Source organism: Brassica napus, chromosome A3 (genome assembly GCF_020379485.1).
Source record: "Brassica napus cultivar Da-Ae chromosome A3, Da-Ae, whole genome shotgun sequence".
NCBI lineage: Eukaryota > Viridiplantae > Streptophyta > Magnoliopsida > Brassicales > Brassicaceae > Brassica > Brassica napus.
Window position 1 is genome coordinate 8,549,066 of NC_063436.1, and position 18,393 is coordinate 8,567,458.

At 34.0% G+C, this 18,393-nt stretch overlaps 4 protein-coding genes across 4 annotated transcripts; 2 read left to right on the forward strand and 2 right to left on the reverse strand.

Moving 5' to 3' along the window:
- Positions 1 to 629: 629 nt before the first annotated feature.
- On the reverse strand, positions 630 to 3,669 carry LOC106437870 (protein WVD2-like 4). The gene is made up of 10 exons (XM_013878871.3): positions 3,391 to 3,669; positions 2,705 to 2,966; positions 2,332 to 2,616; positions 2,195 to 2,241; positions 2,015 to 2,098; positions 1,859 to 1,927; positions 1,676 to 1,766; positions 1,500 to 1,571; positions 1,300 to 1,407; positions 630 to 1,212 (listed from the first exon to the last, which is right to left on the reverse strand). Exons 2-10 carry the CDS (start codon positions 2,855 to 2,857, stop codon positions 883 to 885), a joined length of 1,239 nt encoding a protein of 412 aa, XP_013734325.2. The 5' UTR covers positions 2,858 to 2,966; positions 3,391 to 3,669; the 3' UTR covers positions 630 to 882.
- Positions 3,670 to 5,329: 1,660 nt separating this feature from the next.
- Positions 5,330 to 8,140, forward strand: LOC106443500 (F-box protein At2g14710). The gene has a single exon (XM_013885062.3). The coding sequence runs from the start codon at positions 5,789 to 5,791 to the stop codon at positions 6,923 to 6,925; it is 1,137 nt and encodes a 378-aa protein (XP_013740516.2). The 5' UTR covers positions 5,330 to 5,788; the 3' UTR covers positions 6,926 to 8,140.
- A 2,442-nt stretch (positions 8,141 to 10,582) lies between these two features.
- Positions 10,583 to 13,923, forward strand: LOC125606424 (F-box protein At2g14710-like). Its single transcript, XM_048775493.1, has one exon. The coding sequence runs from the start codon at positions 12,713 to 12,715 to the stop codon at positions 13,889 to 13,891; it is 1,179 nt and encodes a 392-aa protein (XP_048631450.1). The 5' UTR covers positions 10,583 to 12,712; the 3' UTR covers positions 13,892 to 13,923.
- Positions 13,924 to 14,266: 343 nt separating this feature from the next.
- LOC106443503 (fra a 1-associated protein-like) lies at positions 14,267 to 15,544 on the reverse strand. The gene is made up of 3 exons (XM_013885064.2): positions 15,223 to 15,544; positions 14,719 to 15,126; positions 14,267 to 14,405 (listed from the first exon to the last, which is right to left on the reverse strand). The coding sequence occupies exons 1-2, from the start codon at positions 15,429 to 15,431 to the stop codon at positions 14,763 to 14,765; spliced, it is 573 nt and encodes a 190-aa protein (XP_013740518.2). The 5' UTR covers positions 15,432 to 15,544; the 3' UTR covers positions 14,267 to 14,405; positions 14,719 to 14,762.
- Positions 15,545 to 18,393: the final 2,849 nt, after the last annotated feature.

The following is an 18,393-nucleotide window of genomic DNA, read 5'->3' on the forward strand; positions in this document are numbered from 1 at the left end:
TTAATCTGAATTACTCGAATCGGAACCCAAATAAGAACCAATTTTTTGGGTATTTTCCGGTTCCTAGTTTTACTATCCGAATCGAATCCGAAACTATCTAAACCAAACCCAAATCGAAAACATGTCATGTAGTAAATAGATTCTCTAGTCCCCTATCTGAACTACCTAATACCCGAAATACTCAGACCGAACCGATACCCAAAATACCCGAACCAAATCGATACCCGAAATGTCCATGCCTAATCAACATGATAAGACAGTTGTCCGCATCGTTGTGGCCATCTGATAGATGAGACATGAAAATGTGTTACAATACTTTTTATGGGGTTCAAGTTTTCCTCGGAACAAAACAAAGCTATATGAAAATTTTGAGTTTCGATACATAGATTTTACAGTACTCAAAAAGCATTCTTCTGAACTCGGATAAACAATGTGATAATCAGTTCACTCTTTATCACTAAAAACTATTTTTCCAAATTAATCGGATCAGCTGATATGATATACTAAAAAAAGAACGATAACACAATCCAAGCCCAAACTAGCTTTTCAAGCCTCACTTTGATATGTAACATTTGCACAACTCACTACTGTTGTCACTCTTCAAAAATTCACACATTTGCACAGCTCACTACTGTTTCCACTCTTCAAAAATTCACGCATATCCCATCCTCAAAATACATTACAATTTGAATCAGCAAATATCGAAGACTGTAAGGAAACAATCTGAGGCTTAGTTTTTCAAAACAGAACTAAAGAAATGGAGTAACTCATAATGTAGACGCAATGCAACAACAACTCTATTCACATTAATGCTTTTGAAAAAGAAGCAGAAGCAGAGATTAAGAGATCAATGCCAAGTCCCAAACGCTCTCTTTTCTTTCATCAGCCTCCCACTGCAACTTCACTTGCCATAATCTCAGCCTTCACATGTAAGCTGTTGGAGTTTGGTTCCATATCTTCGGGCTTAGCAGCCACGGGAGAAGCCTTCTCTTCCTCTCTTCTTTTCTCCACTTCTTCTTTCTTCCCTTCCTTTTTCCTTTCTTTAGCCTTCCCTGTCTTTTCCTGAGACTTTGTTATGGGTTTCTTCAAGGTAGATGATGATGATGATAAGTCTTTGGGTTTTGTCACACGAGGACCGGTTTCACCTCCTGTGGCATCACTGCTACTCTTTCTGCGTCCTAGCTTTGGTGATTTAGGACGAGTAGTTGGTATCTGCAACATTTATTTATGAACCACACATCGATATAAACAACAATTTAGGACAAGTAACCATCACATAGGACGAGCAAAGAAGCAAACCTTCTTCAATTCAACCTTAGGTGGAGGCTCTTTGTAGAAACTAGGCATAGGACCAGCCTTAAACGTCAAGCTCTTCCTCAATCTTTTGATCTCTTCTTCCTGACTCTCCTACACAACATACCAATAAGAGTTTCTATCCATTATAGAAGATGTCAGATCAATAAGAGTTTTACTCTATTATAGAATCTTTAAAGTAAAACCTTTGATTTGGCCTGCAAAGTAGTCTTCTCCACTTCCTTAGCATGGATCTTCTCTTCTAGTTTCATATAGAACTGAAAGAAGGAGACGCAAGTTAAGAGGAAACTAAAAAAGACATGTTGTTGAAAAGGTTGCAAGCAATGATAGAGAAAGTGCATTAGCACTTAGCAGCAGTAACCTCCTTCCGTTTCTCAGCTCGTTCCTCCAACCTGAATGAAAATCCAGAGGCAGACCCAACGCTGCTTCTCCGGCCACGAGGTGTAGAAGTTCTGTTCAACATCAAAACATTATAATATATAGAGAGAGAGATACATAAGTCTTTAATGAACATAAGTGAAGAAGATGAAAGAAACTGGCATACGAAGTGGTAGTTGAACGGGTGTCGTCATCTTCCTTGCTTGTTATCGGCTTAGATACTTTATCTGCCACCCTGTAAAGGAAAAGATACATACACTTTCACATTCGAAGCTATGGAATGTATATATGAGCCAAAGCACTATGAATAAAGAAGGCTTACACAGCAGTGGTTAATGGGGCCTCCTCATTGTTCTTGTCTGCAGTTTCATCTTTAGTGGATTTAGAACCTTCTTCTACCACCAATCTGCATTTGCAGCCGGAGAACACTTTAGCTGGCTGGCTATTCAGATCTTCACTTATATGAACGTATTTTGAAATATGAAAACATGTTTTGACTCACTTGGAAGCAGGGACTGAAGCAGCATCCTTAGAAGTAGGTTTAACAGGCTAACAAAGCAAAGAATATACCGATAAGTTGAGAACAAGAAAGCTTCAAAGATGTATTGCGTTATGCTTATGACATGATTCAGTAGTTACCATAGTTTGCTTTTTGATGGGCGCAGATACAAGACTGTTGCGCTTGGCAGAAACACCGTTGTTTGAAGAGAGAGTGGCCTTTGGTTTGGATCCGTTTGCAACGACAGGTTTAGGACTAGCCTTTGTTGGTGTTGCATCAATGCTCTTAGCATGAGCCCCGAATGAAGAGCTCTGAGAAAGGAACCTCGGGCTACGAGAGAAGGTCCCTGTCTTTTTCTTGACAGCTTTATTATTAGCTGTTTTACTCTTCACTGAAGCACCACCAGCCTCAGGGAGGTCTACTTCCTGCAGAAAATAACAAACAGAAGATTGATGTCAGTACACTAACAACAAAACAAGGTTCAAACACGGAGTCTTGTAAGAAAGATTATACCTTTACAGGAACTTTATCATTGACGTTATTAGTTTCCTCGGTAGATAAGTCAAGAGTACTCTCAGGTCTGTTCTTGTCCTTGGAACTGTCAACATCAACACTCTCTTCCTCTTTCTTTGAATCCGCAACAACACTCACATCCTCTGACGCCATTCCACCAACAAAGATGATGAATGAGAACTCAGCTCAGATCCAAATCCAAACTAAAAACGGATCTTTTTATCTTAAGGAGCCACACATTGTTCCATCAGGTCCTAAGGAACTGAACATTGAAACATAGCAATGCTTAATATCAACAATCATTTCCTTTGGTTTGTTTGTTTGTTTGCACTTGATAACTGGTTTAAATCAAAAAGTAGCAAACCCAAGTTTAAAACTTGTCTAAGCAGTAAAATCAAAACATCACTTCCAGTATTTAAACCAAACTCGCTTAACTATGATCACAAACTATCCTTGTCTTCAGAAAAAGACAAAACCTTTGTTTAAAAAGAAAGCATGTTCCTAGATTAGGACAAACTAAAAAACAAACCCACAAGTCGAAAATCGAAAATTGAAATCAGGAACGAGAACATAAGTACTTCAAAACAAAACCATGAAGCATCCTGTCAATCATACAAGTTCCTTTAAGACAAAAGTGAAAACACACACTGAATGAATAAAAAGCAAAAGGTCCAGATATTATTAACCTCTTCGGATGATTAAGAAAGGTGTATATGCTTTTCTACCAAAAGCTTCGTATGGTTGAAAGACGAAGAAGCCAGTCTTTGTATCTTGTGTGGAATGAACGTCAAAAAGAGAGAAGATTTTAGCCAAAACGATGACCAAATGACCGAAACGCCCTCGTCTTTTGATAGGTCTTTGACCTTTATTAGACTCTTCCCAGAATATTAATTATTCTTTTAAAAAATTGTCATAAGACAGCTAATTTGTAGTTTTATAGTATGATGTATGAGACAGGAGTTCGTGGAATGATTAGATTCAAAGGGGGTACTGTATAAGATTTGGAATTGGAATCCGAAAAATAATTTATCCATTATCAATGAAAATAGTTACTTTTTAATACAATGTCTGTAAATAGTTACTTTTATGAAATGGTTGAATTTGATGTGTATAAAATAATCAAACGTAAATTTTCAAAAGAATAGTAAATTTTTATCTTGTAAAATAATCGGTATAATAATTTTCTTATAATTTATTCAAACAATAAATCAGTTTAAAAAAAAAATCATAATAGTTGTGTGCTCAGTATATGTTGCAATCATAACAAGGTCAAAAATAGTCAACTAGTGAGGAAAGGGTAGAATTGTCAATAGAGAAGAAAAGATGTCTACACTGTCGAAGAACGTTGGAAAAAATGGTCTTCGTTACAGCGAACCACACTACAAACAAGTAACCCCTCAAGGCCTCGAGACATACCTGTCGCGTGCGGTCCCCACTCTTCTGTCCGTTATTGCTGACGTGTCAATACCGTCTCACATGATTGGTTTTCACCATCGGGGCCCCATCCAGCCCCGCCTGAGCTGTCTTGACGAGTTCTCGTTTACCAAAACTACTATACCACATAGGTGGTGAGCTGTGGTTTCCACCGTCAGATCTTGTGAGACCCATCTTCGAAGATTTTGTTCTCAAAAAGTCTGTTTTTATCATATTTAATATAAAGCATATTTTATTCTTGAGAAAACAACTATTAAAACTTTGGACTTTCAAATTATAGCGAAAAAAACTTCTAATTCATGTTTGAGCCAAAATGTTCATCAACTTTTAAATATTAGTCGTTTTAATTTTCATTTTTGTTGACTCGACCAATTAAGAAATTTGAATAATCAAATGTTAAAATCGAGTAACATCCATTATATTCAATACAACACCGTTTAAAAATTATTTTGTTTAAGAAAAATCCAAATCGATTTCATTTTCTTCACTCGAAAATTTAATCCCATTTCCCCAAATCGATTTCAGAGACAGTCTCTGATGAACACAAGCAATGGTGGTTTATCAAAATGATGAGAATCATTACATATCGCCGGAGAAACCACAATTGCTTGACTTCATCGAAGATTTTTTGCTGAAATCGATTTGAGAAATATGAAATCGAATTGCGGATTAGATTTTTGAATGAGGAAAATGAAATTGATTTAGAATTTTTCTTAAACAAAATGATTTTTGAAACAACGCTATATTGTGTATAATGGCCATTATTCGAAGTTAACAGTTGATTATTCAAGTTTCTAAAATGACTGTGTAAACATCAAATGAGAGTTAAAACAACTTGAAAATTGAGGAATATTTTGGCTAAAACACGAGTTATAGGTTTTTCTTGTTTTAATTTGAAAATTCAAGGTTTTAATAATTATTTTCTCTTTATTTACAAATTTATTCAGTTTTTTTTATTTGATAATTTTACATATAAAAATAAAAATTATTTTAATATCCATAAACATCGTTTATAATCAAATTTTAGCTTTTCAAAAGTAAAATACCCAAGTCTAGCTTTAATATTACTGTTCAATTGTTTCTATAGTTTATGATTCACTCAATCAATAAATTATAGTATATCTGTATAAACATTACTTTTAAAAACAAAAATCTAAACACTATTTGCAGAGTAAAATCATTTACATTGGTATGATATATCTCACACTAAATATAGAGAAATGAACAATAATATTTTAAATATAAAATATAATTGTGTATTTATACTTTTTTAAAAATATATGTTTTATAAAATAAAAAGTGGTAAAATTTTAATATTTTGAAAATTATTGATGTACATAAATTAATTTACTAATAGAAAATAAACTTAGAATATTTTTTAGTATAGTAAAAATTAAGGTAATTATTGGAGCAAAATCTTTATATATTTTTAGAATATTTTATTTGGTAGTAAAATAGAGATAGCAAAGAAGATTGTCTTAAATTTACATGGTAGTCATGTATTTTAAATTAACAACTTTACTTTTTCTTATTAACATAAAAGAGGAAAACTGATCACGTGTAACAATTGATTGTTTTGTAAAGTCTCAATACAATAGAGATATTTATATTTTACGAACATTCGGTTGAAACCCTATTTAGGAAAACAGAATGGATCCAACCAAAAAATTAAAGGAGATAATGGCACATGAGAAGCTGCCATGGGAGTTAATTGAGGAGATACTATCCCGTGTCTCTCCAAAATATCTTGTCCCCTTCAGAGTTGTTTGCAAACGATGGAAGGCTATCTTGGACGACAAGACGTTCATCAACAACCACAAGGAGACGTTTCGATTCATCCTAGCAACGAAATCAAAGATTTATTCAGTAAGCATGGATACCAAGATACTGGTGCGTGAGTTATTGTTGGATATTCCTGGTTTAGAAGCTCAAAAACCTAAAAAGTTGGTTAGTTGCGACGAGTTCTTGATATGTATCATGGATAAAGGAGCAGCAGTTTGTAACTCGTGGTTGAAACAAACTACATGGATTAGTGAACCTAGCTTTCGCTTCTATGGCATAGGTCATCGTGATAGTAATAATAGAAGTGAGGAAAGTGTTTACAAAACTATTTGGAATTCAACTACCGGCTGGAAAATCCATGACCTTGCCTCAGGTACGTGGATAGACATAGGGTCAGAATCCAGTGATAGTAATCAGGGTAAGAAAGGACCTAAAACTAAAATGCATTCTACAAGTGGTGTATTTTTGAATGGAACTTTGTTTTGGATTGTTACTTCTGACGAGACAGCTTTCTTGTATTGTATACTCCTCAATTTTCCGACTGAAGGATTCTACCTATATTGTGAGCTACCATTTGGTATGAGCCATGCTCTTGATGCTCTAGTCCTTAGGTTATTTAATGGAGATCGATTTTCGGTGTTAAAGCAGTGCTATGTAACAAAAAAGATTGAGATTTGGGTGACCAAGAACAAGGTTAACGTTGAGGATGGTAATGATGTGGTTTGGATGAATTTCATGACTTTTTCAATTCCTAACTTTCCCGGTTTAGTGCCGTTCGCCTACCCTCAGCAGCCAAGTTACTTCATCCACAAGAATGAAAGGCTTGTCGTGTGTTTTTGCGATGAATCAGGCAAGGCTTGGATTTATGTTATGGCAGAAAACAAGTTGATCGAGAAAGTCAAAATAGAGTCTGTGGTTGATCCTTGGCCTTTGCATTGCACTTATTTTTCCAACTTGGTCTCGGTTCCTCAAGGACTAAGAGATGAAGCAAAATCAGAAGTTTAATATTATTACGTGTATTTTCTTCTTTGTGTTGTCCTTTGTTTCACTTAGAGATTTGCTCAGTATCCTTTGGTTTTGCTTTTATTTTGGAGAATAACTTATTTAGTTTTTTTCAGAGCAAGTTAGTTAAAGACTTAAGCGTTCGACAGGCTCAAATTAACTTGTGGTCTAGTCATATATTTCAAAATTAATTAATTTCTGGTACTCTTGATTATTTCCCTCTTCATAAAATGCAATTCTTTATGACCAAATTAACAAAGAAGTCGGATTATGCTAGCAGCAGTGACTTTATCAACATACAGGGTTTTTGAAATAACATCTTTATAGTTATAAAACCTAGTATTTCAAAAATTAACTTTTGTTTTGGAGCAGCTTCATTATTCTTATTCCTAGCTTGAGTCTCAAGGCACAAAGGCAAGATAGCCTAAATGGCTAAATGTATTGAAAGCATCAACATCACCAGAGTTTTATTGGTGTCTGAGTGTCTCCCTATCCCTTCTACTACAACTTTTATATATATACAAACGCAGCTTTCATTTTTGGCTCTATAACCTTTTTAACATATAATAAATACAAAAAAGAACCTACACAATTATTTGTCTTTCCACCCATCACAACTTGTATTCCTCGTCTCCTTGTTCTGTTCTCCCATTCAACTTGTAGCAGCTCTTTGGTAGCTTCCTACAGTCTTACAGCAAAACAAATGTTATATATTATAACTTTGAAATATGGAAAACACTAGAGATCTTATCATTAGTGGATACATTTACAAAGAGGGTACAAGTTAAGAATATGTAAAAATAAGTGAATGCATCACATTTACTTACATTCATCACCATCAGTTTTGAATACCCTTCATACTTCTTCAGCAGCAACAATGTAAGAATAAGTGAATGCATCACATTTACTTACACGTTTGCTGATGAATCTAAACGATCACTTGCTTCATCATCTATAGATGTTCTAGTCTTACAATCTCCTATACGAATTCATCATAGTCTAATGTGCCTTCCAAGTGATCAGTCTAAAGTGACCACATGATGATCGATCCGTGTGTAAGAAAAACTATGAAGCTATAATCACTTAATCTACATGTTGAGACATTATTGTCTGCTTACTGGTGTTTGCATAGAGTTGTCAAGATTTGTGTTGAATCTTTCAAGAATGCTTTTGAGTTATTTGTAAGTTACTCGTCCGCTCTTCTTACCGTCTATAATCTTGAAGGTTCTCTAAGCCCGTAAAAAAGGTAATTTTTAATTATTGAAAATAAAATTGATATTTAATTGGCACAATCTGATTAGTTGATTATCCATGCTAATGTAAAACAAAATGTTATGTATATACATACGACAATTTCAAATAATCGACTCAGAATCTTGATACATCAGATATACTTCAAATATAAACGAAACTAATATAAATGGGAAGTCCACATGATAGTAGAAGATTGGTTCAGAAACGAAAAGAGATTAAATATTTCAAATTCAAAATCACATATAACATTGAAGCAAAGGAATAAAACACATAAACGAAAGAAAATAAATATTTCAAATTAAAAAATCAAATAACATTGATAAGCAAAGGAGTAAAGACAAAAGGCTGGTTGGTTCATTCAAAAGCCCATCTGTTCTCCTTGCGAACCCTTTCTTCTTCCTCGGGTGTTAGATCATTCTTGACGTTGAAGGTTTCACGAATTTTATCTATAATTTTACCTTCAATAAGGCCAGCGACTTTTTGAAAAGCAAGATCAATCAAGCTTGGGATGCCAAATTAATCCGCATCATTAATGAGATCGAAGGGTGTCAACTGATTGACTTTCATTAACTTAGCGTCCAAACTCCTCACATTCTCTTTGATAGTCTCGTCCAATGAATATTTAGCTTCAACATGTTTCTCGCAATACTTGATCACTTTCCCAATGATTTTTCATGTAACATTTATTTACATAATGCAATCAATTGAAAAAATTGCAAGTTTTTTTTTGGAAACTCTCCTCGATTTGAATGCAACATGTTTGTTAACCACGATTGGTGTACTACGGTTATAGCTAAACAACTAACTTTTGTTGTCATCATTATTTGTTGCTGTGGCCAGGAAGATTTTGCGTGAGTCAATCACCTTGTTGGGTTGTCAGTGATCAGCTCTTGGAGTTCCTTCTCTAGACCAGGAAAAATGGTCTTGGATGCTTTAGATATAGTTTCCAAACTGACAGATACAAATGACTGTTTGTACACTAGTGCGTACTAGATCAGTGCATTTTTTCTTATCTAAACATCCAATGTGTCAACGTGATGGCGAAGATAAATGTCCAATTAGATTCATTGTTGTAAATAAATAAGGATTTGGAAGAAAACATTGTAAACCTTCATTACACGATACATGATAGAGTTTAATGTAACTAGCACGCATTTTAGATGACCAGAATAAACAGTGGAACAAAGTTTAGTTGATTAACATAGGACCTAGACTAAGTGAAAGAACTTCATAAAATTATTTTACCAAACGCTAGCATCTTGAAGAAAAAATGTAGATAAGTTTCCTAATTTCATCAACTAGATCCAAAAACTTATGGAGATTGGCATTATCGATGACTTTTTCCTGTCATCACATTAGAATACATCGTCATAGGCTAAAAAACAAACCAACTAAAGAGGCTAAGAAAGATTAAACACAAAAACAAAGAAATAAAAATGATAAATGTTTTTAATTCCAATTGATTAAACTTGAAAGGGCACATAGTTCTACATAATTGGCAACATCTTTAGGAGCAATCACCTCATTATAAGAACTTCCAAGTTCTGGATCAACTTAATTAAACTGCACAAGACAAATATGCAAGCTCAAATTGTCAGATTCTAGATACAATAGGATAAGAAATAGATCTGAAAACACATATATGTACTTTTAGAGCAGCGAATTTGTAATGTTTGAGCTTCAAATGAGCCAATCCCAATGCACATATTGGAACTGTTGGCAACACGAATAACATCAAAGGTATCTAAAATCTTAACAGTCTTTTCCACAAAGCTAATAACAAGATCATACTGCCTCATCTCCATGCTAACAAAAACATCGCTCATACATGCACAAAGATTTCACTCTGAGAGGTCTTGAATTTAATTATCATGTTATAGCAATTCAGAGCATCGCTCATGGAACCAAACTCATAAGAGTGATGTACAAGTTCCTACCAACGAGCTGCAAGTGGAATCAATAAATATTCAAGCTAACCAACAATTAGACAAACTAGGCACACACAAAGAAAATGCAACTTATAAAATCTAAGCACCTAATCAAGAAATATCAAAATCCGAACTCAATAAACAACAAATGAAATTAGGTCAAAACTCAATTGCCTTAAGCCAACTGAGATCGCTCTGTAGGGATAGTTTCTTCTTTTTAAAATTAATCACTATCAACGGCTTCAGTCCAGGCTAAATCTAACATGTAGTCGCTGCCAAGCTTATCTTTATATCGTTCGACCACATCTCTGAACAACTGTACATTATTACCCTTTTTTATCTCATAATAAGGCATCTTAAGGGCTTGATTATGACAGCTCTCTTCGTCCAAGTGCTTAGCGATGAAGAGAAGTCGAATTATCTTCGTCCGACCTTTATACCTCGCTGCGTAAGCCTCAATGTTGAGCGGTTCACCAGATGTCTTGTCGCTGCACACACCCATCCTGATATCTTTCTTTCTTTTTCTTCTTAATTAGGTTTCATTATTTGTATGACTAAGTTGAATTTATAAATAACTTATTTTCGTTAATAAAACTTGGGGTGGGGGGTGAAATATATTTCAAAATTAATAATTTTTGGAACTCTTGGTTATTATCCCATTTCATAAAATGTAATATTTTATAACCAAATTAACAAATAAGTCGGATTATGCTTCATCAAATTGTTTTATAGCAGCAGTAACATTATCAACATATAGGGGTTTATGAAATAACATCTTTAAAGTAAAGTAGTTTTCAAAATTTGCTTTTCATTTTGGAGCAGATTCGTTATTCTTATTCCTAGCTTGACTCTCAAGGTACAAAGGCATGAATAGGCTAAACTTATTGAAAGCATCAACATCACCTGAGATTTATAGGTGTCTCTTTATCCCTTCTACTACAACGTTTTTACTATTCGAACTCTTGATTATTATCATCAAAACCACCTAAATAAATATCAAAACCTTGTTATCATCTGGCCAATAATCTGATGGCAAATCAAGCTCACCCTCCAGAGCCTAATTGAAGATTTCTTCTTCCGTTTCTGCTTAAACTAGAAACACACATTGAGAACACCTTCCAAAAACATATATTACTTGTGATCAAAGTTACAATCTTACCTCCCCCAAAACGGAGCTAAACCAGATTGTAGCATGTAAATCATCACACTTGCGCTCCAAATATCTGCTTCTAGACTGTAATCCTTGTTCAGAACTTCAGGTGCAATGTAGTATGGACTTCCAACCACATCAGTAAAGTTCTCACCTTTAAGACAACAATCTACATTAAAGAAAACAGAGCAGAACAGAGAAAAACAGAGCAAAACAAATATGTTTGTGTAAGAAACATACTAGGCTTGACGAACATAGATCATTTACGAATAAAAAGTTTTCAGGTTTAAGATCTCTATGAATCACACCTAGAGAGTGGCAAGTCTGGACAACCAAGTATGGCCTTAGCCAAATAAGCAGCTTTTCTCTCAGAGTAATATTCTCTCTCCACTATCCTAGCGAAAAGCTCACCTCCTCTGCACAGATCCATTACCATGTGATCAGCTACCGAGTCCTCATAAGCTCCTTTGATGGAGATCACGTTTGGTTGACCCAAGAGATGTTTCATTATCTCAATCTATCTTCTCACATCTTCCGGTCTTCTTCAGTCTCTAGCTTCCTCTTCGGGATTGACTTACACGCATACTCGATCCGTGTTCCTCTCTCTATACACATAAACGTCAATCCCAAACTTTCATGACATGCAAGAAAGAAAATTTCATTTTTAAACAATAATGAATAAGATAAATATCAAATATTTTTATGGATTATACATGTAATTATCATAATCTTTTCATATCTTTTTATTATAAAATTATATAAATATTATAAAATTATTTTTAAAAATTATTAGGACTACTGATTAATAATAAAAAAATCATGGATAAGCTGACAAGTAAGCAAATCCACTTTTCAAATAATAATATAGATTAAAAATTTCTAGACATTCACTAAGAGTAGTATTGTAAAATCAGGTTTAATTAATTAATTCGAAACATTTAACTAAATGATAATATCTTAAGCATATCTTTTTAATTTAAGTATAAACATATTTTCTTTGTTTACTGTGCAAAATCTAATAAAAGTCTTTTTACTCTATATTTTATACATGTAATAAAATTAATTCATAAAGAATAAAATCATATACAAACAAACACAATAAATATATACCATGATTTAGAAGTGTGGATCTGAACCTAGTCTATCTTTTTCTAAAACATCCTTCTAGTTTTTTTTTTTTTTGACATCCTTCTAGTCTATCTTATTAAAACATAAACAGCATATGAAATTAATTTTTATTTGAGATTTTATTTACAATTTGTGCCATTAAATATTTATAATTTTAGATATTCATTAATGATAAAAATATATATCAAATCAACTTCTATTTAATTGATTAAAGTCTTTTTATTAACTAATAATATATTTCTATATGTTTCTCTTTTTTTGTCAACATATGTTTCTCATTTATTCATCAACAACTGATTGTTTTGTAAAATCTCAGGAATATAAAGATGTATGTGTATATATATAGTACTATCATTTTGTGAAAACCATAGTGAGGAAAACAGAATGGATTCAATTAAAAATTTAAAGGAGATAGCCGCATATGAGAATCTTCCATGGGAGCTGACTGAAGAGATACTCTCTCGTGTCTCTCCAAACTCTCTTGTGGGCTTCAGAGTTGTTTGCAAACGATGGAAAGCTACTTTGGACGACAAGACTTTCATATACAAGCACAAGGAGACGTTTCGATTCATCCTAACAACAAAATCAAAGATTTATTCTGTAAGCGTGGATCCCAAGATAGTCGTGCGTGAATTAACATTGGATATTCCCGGTTTAGAATCTCAAAACCCTAAAAAGGTGGTTAACTACGACGAGTTCTTGATATGTAGCATGGATAAAGGAGCAGCAGTTTGTAACCCGTGGTTAAAACAAAGTACATGGATTAGCGAACCTAGCTTTACCTTCTATGGCATAGGTCGCCTTGATAGCAATGGTGGAAGTGAGGAAAGTGTTTACAAAACTATTTGGGGTTCAGATACCGGGTGGAAAATCCATGACCTTGCCTCAGGTACGTGGAAAGACATCGAGTCGACATCCAGTGATACTAGCGAGGGAGAAAACCAGCCTACAGAGCTACATTCTCCAAATGGCGTCTTATTGAATGGAACTTTGTTTTGGATTATTTTTGCTGATCCCGTGTACATCCTATGTACCTTTCAATTTTCGAGCGAAGAATTCTATGGATATTGTAAGCTACCGTGTGGAATCCATCCTAGCGATGTTCTTGTTATTAACGTCTTTAAAGGAGATCGGTTTTCGGTGCTAAAGCAGTGTCACATAACAAAGAAGATTGAGATTTGGGTGACCAAGAACAAGGTTAACGTTGAGGATGGTAAAGATGTGGTTTGGATGAATTTCATGACTTTTTCAATACCTAACTTTCCCGGTTTGGTACAGACCTCCTACTGGCAGAAGCCGAGTTACTTCATCGACAGCAATGAAAGGCTTGTAGTGTGTTCTTGCGATGAAACTGGCAAGGCTTGGATCTATGTTATGGGGGAAAACAAGTTGATCAGCAAAGTCCACTTAGATTTTGTGGCTGATCCTTGGCCTTTGCATTGCACTTATTTTCCCAGCTTGGTCCCAGTTCCTCGAGGCCTAAGAGATGTAGCAGAATCAGAAGTTTAATTTTATCAAGTGTTTTTTGTTTGTGTGTGTTTCTTCTTTGTTGCAATTAGAGATTTTGCTAAGTTTCATTTATGTAAGGCTTAAGCGTTTGACAGCCTTTTCGTTTACTTTAATGATTCTCTCCATACAACCCAAAACCTAACAGTACAACTCTGTGAGGCTGTGTAAAAAGATCAATTGTCCAGTGTCTGTATGCATACATCCAAAAACAGCTCGGTCCTTTGTAAATCGTAACCAGTCTTTCATAAAAAATAAGGTTAGATTTCGGGTCTTTTATTCTACTCCATAACTCATACAATCATACGTTGACCATTAAAAAATACAAAAATACCACTTAATGAAAACTAGAATGTAGATAAACTTTTCAGACAAGGGTGAAGGTAATAAATATGTTTTTGGCTGGTATGATTAAAAACAAAGAGTAATGATAAGAGAATTAGAGAATAGCCACCACTAACATTAGACGACGATCCCCCACGCTTATAATGGAATCACATTACATATTTGAAAGTTATTATTAGGGCAAATCTCCAAAATAGCACATTTCTAAGTTTATATCACAAAAATAACACTCAAAAATTAAAATGACGAAAATAACATTTTATCTTTTGAAAAATTTAAATTTTTTTATTTTTCAAAATTTGAAATCTTATCCCAAAACCTCAATTCTCAACTCTAAACCCTAAAACCTAAACTCTAAACCCTAAACCCTAAATTATAAACCCTAAACCCCACCCTTGAGTGATATTTTTGTGACTTTTTTAGCCTTGAGTGTTAGTTTGGGAACAAAAACTTGATTTAGTGCTATTTTGGTCTTTTTCTCTTATTTATTATGTCAAAGAAAGAACAAGAAGAAGAAGAAGACATATTCTCAAACGTCCTTGGCCAAGCCCGAGAGATCAATTTCTCCAGAGGAGAAAGGCTGTCTAGTTGCGGCATTTTCGTCGTCTATCTTCGGATGGTCTTGAATGGGTGGTATCCCTCTCACGGTGTTGTTGGAGTCATAATCCCCCATGATGTCAAACAAGCTGCTCTTCATCTCTTCTGCTGCGTCAAAGAAACTCTTCATCCCGCTAAAGAAATGGCGTTCGATGTCGTCTAAGTCGCTTCGGAGCCCCGGGAAGTTTAAGGGGTTTTCCTCAAACTGATTTGCGGGAGAAGATCCACCACGCACTATCTGGTCTGTGACATCCTCTTCCGTGTGCTCTGTCGTGGATTGAACAACTTCAGAGGGCCTTAAAACCAGATACAGAACATAGAGAGTGAGAATCAAAATCAGTTTAGTGATCACAAAGGTTGAAAGCAGAGAAGGAAGATGAGAAACAACTCACTTGCCAAAACAGTGGCGGAGGATCTCCTCGGTTTTGTCGCACTTCCTGACGAACTTTCCAGGCTCCACCTCCTCCGTCTTGCACTTTGATCTCACCACCGTCGTGGTGGAGCAATTGCCGTCGGCGGCGGAATTTCGTGGCGGTTGATCGGTGGAATCATTACCGGCGTCGTTGGAAACGGATGAATCGTCTCTCCAGACCCAACCCATACCTAACTATCGATGGTTTCTTTGTTTCTGGATTCTTCCTCAAGCAAAAAAAAAAAAAATCTAATAAGTTTCTGGTTTGTTTGTCTTTATACTCGCGCATTTTTTTTTTCTTGAAACCGACTAGTACTAGACCAGACACGTATGAGTTGTTTGTCTAACATGTAATAAACTTAATATAGGAATATTCAATAAATTAATAAATATAATACATCAATAAATTTGTTTCAAGTTTAAATTAGATTAGTTTACGGTAAAAAAATATTAAATAATTTAAATTTTAAAATAATTCAACCAAATAATAAAGATAATAAATTGAGAAAAAAATACAAAGGACTTTGAAAAATACCTATATATATATTCAATAGATTATGAAAACCGAAAGTGGAGTAATTTAACAGTTATAAAATCCATAAGGTGGAGTAATTCAATAGATTATGAAATCCGAAAGTGGAACAATTCAATGTGTACCCGAAATTATTGTCAATTGAGTCTTGATCGAAGTTACATCCTTTTAAAAGTTCTCTTTTGTTTTAAAATATCTATAATAGAATGCAGGAAGGTTGCAACATTTACTGTTTGCTACAGATTATTTTGATTTGGTGCAAATGGTATCCACACATTCAGAGTGTCATGTTTTCTCGACACACTAAGACGAATATCGTGTATATCATGAGCTTAATGCTAAAAAAAAACTTTTACATCTGCCTCGTGTAGTTAGTTTTTGTTTAGTTTACCTATTGGTAAATTTGGGAAGTTAAAATCAAAGGGTCCATTCTATAACAGTATATGTATTCTCCCGAGACTAACTGGATAGGATATATCAAGAAAAAAGATATACAAGTAAATGGCAGCTGAGTGTGCATCTTTTTGTAACGCCCCGACCCGCCCACAGCTAATAGGCCACTCACGCCCGCTCTCTCGGCCCGTGGGCCCCATCCCGTCTGACGGTCGGTCCGTTAATTTTCCAAAGGCTCGAAATCATTGTTTACTGACCCTGCAATCACCACCCGACCTTTTCCCGTGCTTTGGCCTCACTCGCACGCTATCGCGAATCACTTCCCGATAGGTCACCCATCCTTCCACTACTCCAGCTCAAGCACGCTTAACTCTGGAGTTCTTTCAGGATGTGTTCCGGAAAAGGTAAGTCAACTTTGGTGATATAAGTAGGCAAATTAATTCTCTTAAGCCTTTCTATATATCACAACTCGGGATGTTACACTTTTCAAATGCTAAGGTGTATATGATTTGGTGTGAAAAATCTTATTATATTAGCTTACAAAATGCTTTTGAATTCTATTTCCTTTCTTAATTAATAGCTACACAATTCAAATTTTGAAAACTATGGATATATCCTACTATATAAAAGCTACTAATTTTGAGGCTTCTTAGGAGTGCCACATAGGACAAAATATTCCCCACCAATCAAACTGCCACGTCATCGCAAATGTTTAGATGATGGTTCTCGAACTATCCAAACCTATCAAAATAGTCAGTCCATTGTATAACTTATAGCTTCCTTTTCTTTAGTCTACTCGCCTCAGACGTCTCCAGTGACTCCAAATCTGTTCGTCTACCCAACTTCACCGGTGTAACTCCTACGACTACAACAATGGCACTTCAATGCTCCATTATAACTCATCAAGTGAAGACTCTTTGTACCTCTCCACATCCCTCCTCTCAATCTCTTGCCCAGTTCCTTAAATTTGATTTGTCACAAAAAGTCAGTGCATCAGATAGTTTTTAAAATTCAAATAATACTAGGTGTTTTTCTGTACCATGTGCAATGATAATTTTTTTAAAGTTAAATTATATTTAAAATGAAATTTATTAGTATTATATATTTTATTATTTATGACTAAAATTTAATATAAAGTTGATTATTTTTGAGACTATAATGTTTGCTATTGTGATAAATACCTTTTTACAGTACTCTGTTTGTATCTTTTTTTTATCAGTCATCTTCCTGTTCTTTTTTTCTTTTTGGTAAAATGATAAAAAAAGAATGAAGCTAAAATTAATCTTTTTGTTCTTGATCATTCACGTTATCTTCAAAGTTAATAACATGGCCAACGTAAATGATCGACGTTGAGATTTCAACTTTTTCTGATTTTTACTATTCTAATGTTTCAATATAATTTGAATATTCTCTTTGTTTTATAATATAATGGTTTAAAAGTATTTTTGTTTCACTATATAAATTGTTTTTATATTTCAATGTAACTTTATATTTATTGGATATTATGTGACCAATTAAATTATGTAAATTACTGTGTAATTGATTAAATTTATATATTAAATGACAGTTTTCTAAAGTAATAACTTTTAAATATTACATATTTTAATTAAAATTGATTACATTTTGAAACAGATAGAGTAATCTATAAACTAACTCTATATAGATATGAGGACAAAATTGTAAAGTGGTCTCATCTTGAATTTCTCTCATTTTGTGCATTCCTAATTGGGAGGAGATAATCAACATCTAATTTTATGTTACTCTTAGTATATTAGAAATAGTCGAACCGTGAACCAATTAAAAATGATATAAGAAAGGCATAAAGATGTATTTCCAGTTATCACAAATATAGAATCAATTGACAACAATTTAATTATGTCCAGCGTAGGACAACATAGAAGAGTTTTCATACCTTCTAATATTATAATATCTCATTATATTATTGGTTAAACCAGTTTTCTCTAGCACAAATACTCACTCTATTCTTAGAGTTTAAGCTTTTCTATCTGATGATATTAGTAGTTTGATCCAAAAAAAAAAAACGACTGAACTGTACATTATAATTGGAGAAGGAAAACAAACAAAAATCAACCGAAGACTTTTAAGGTATATGAAACAAAAATTGAAAATATCAATTCTCTGCAATTAAATAGTAATGCAATAAAATTGTAAAAATACAAAAAAAAAATACACAGAAAGAAAGATTTAGTAAAATAAAATCATTAT

Excerpts from the sequence above, each read along its gene's own strand:
- LOC106443500 (XM_013885062.3), top strand. The coding sequence starts at position 5,789 with ATGGATCCAACCAAAAAATTAAAGGAGATAATGGCACATGAGAAGCTG.
- LOC106437870 (XM_013878871.3), bottom strand. The coding sequence starts at position 2,857 with ATGGCGTCAGAGGATGTGAGTGTTGTTGCGGATTCAAAGAAAGAGGAA. Across the intron at positions 2,242-2,331 it reads CCATCAAAAAGCAAACTATG|CCTGTTAAACCTACTTCTAA; the intron begins GTAACTACTGAA and ends TTGCTTTGTTAG. Across the intron at positions 1,928-2,014 it reads GCCCCATTAACCACTGCTGT|GGTGGCAGATAAAGTATCTA; the intron begins GTAAGCCTTCTT and ends TTTCCTTTACAG.
- LOC125606424 (XM_048775493.1), top strand. The coding sequence starts at position 12,713 with ATGTGTATATATATAGTACTATCATTTTGTGAAAACCATAGTGAGGAA.
- LOC106443503 (XM_013885064.2), bottom strand. The coding sequence starts at position 15,431 with ATGGGTTGGGTCTGGAGAGACGATTCATCCGTTTCCAACGACGCCGGT. Across the intron at positions 15,127-15,222 it reads CTCCGCCACTGTTTTGGCAA|GCCCTCTGAAGTTGTTCAAT; the intron begins GTGAGTTGTTTC and ends TCTGGTTTTAAG.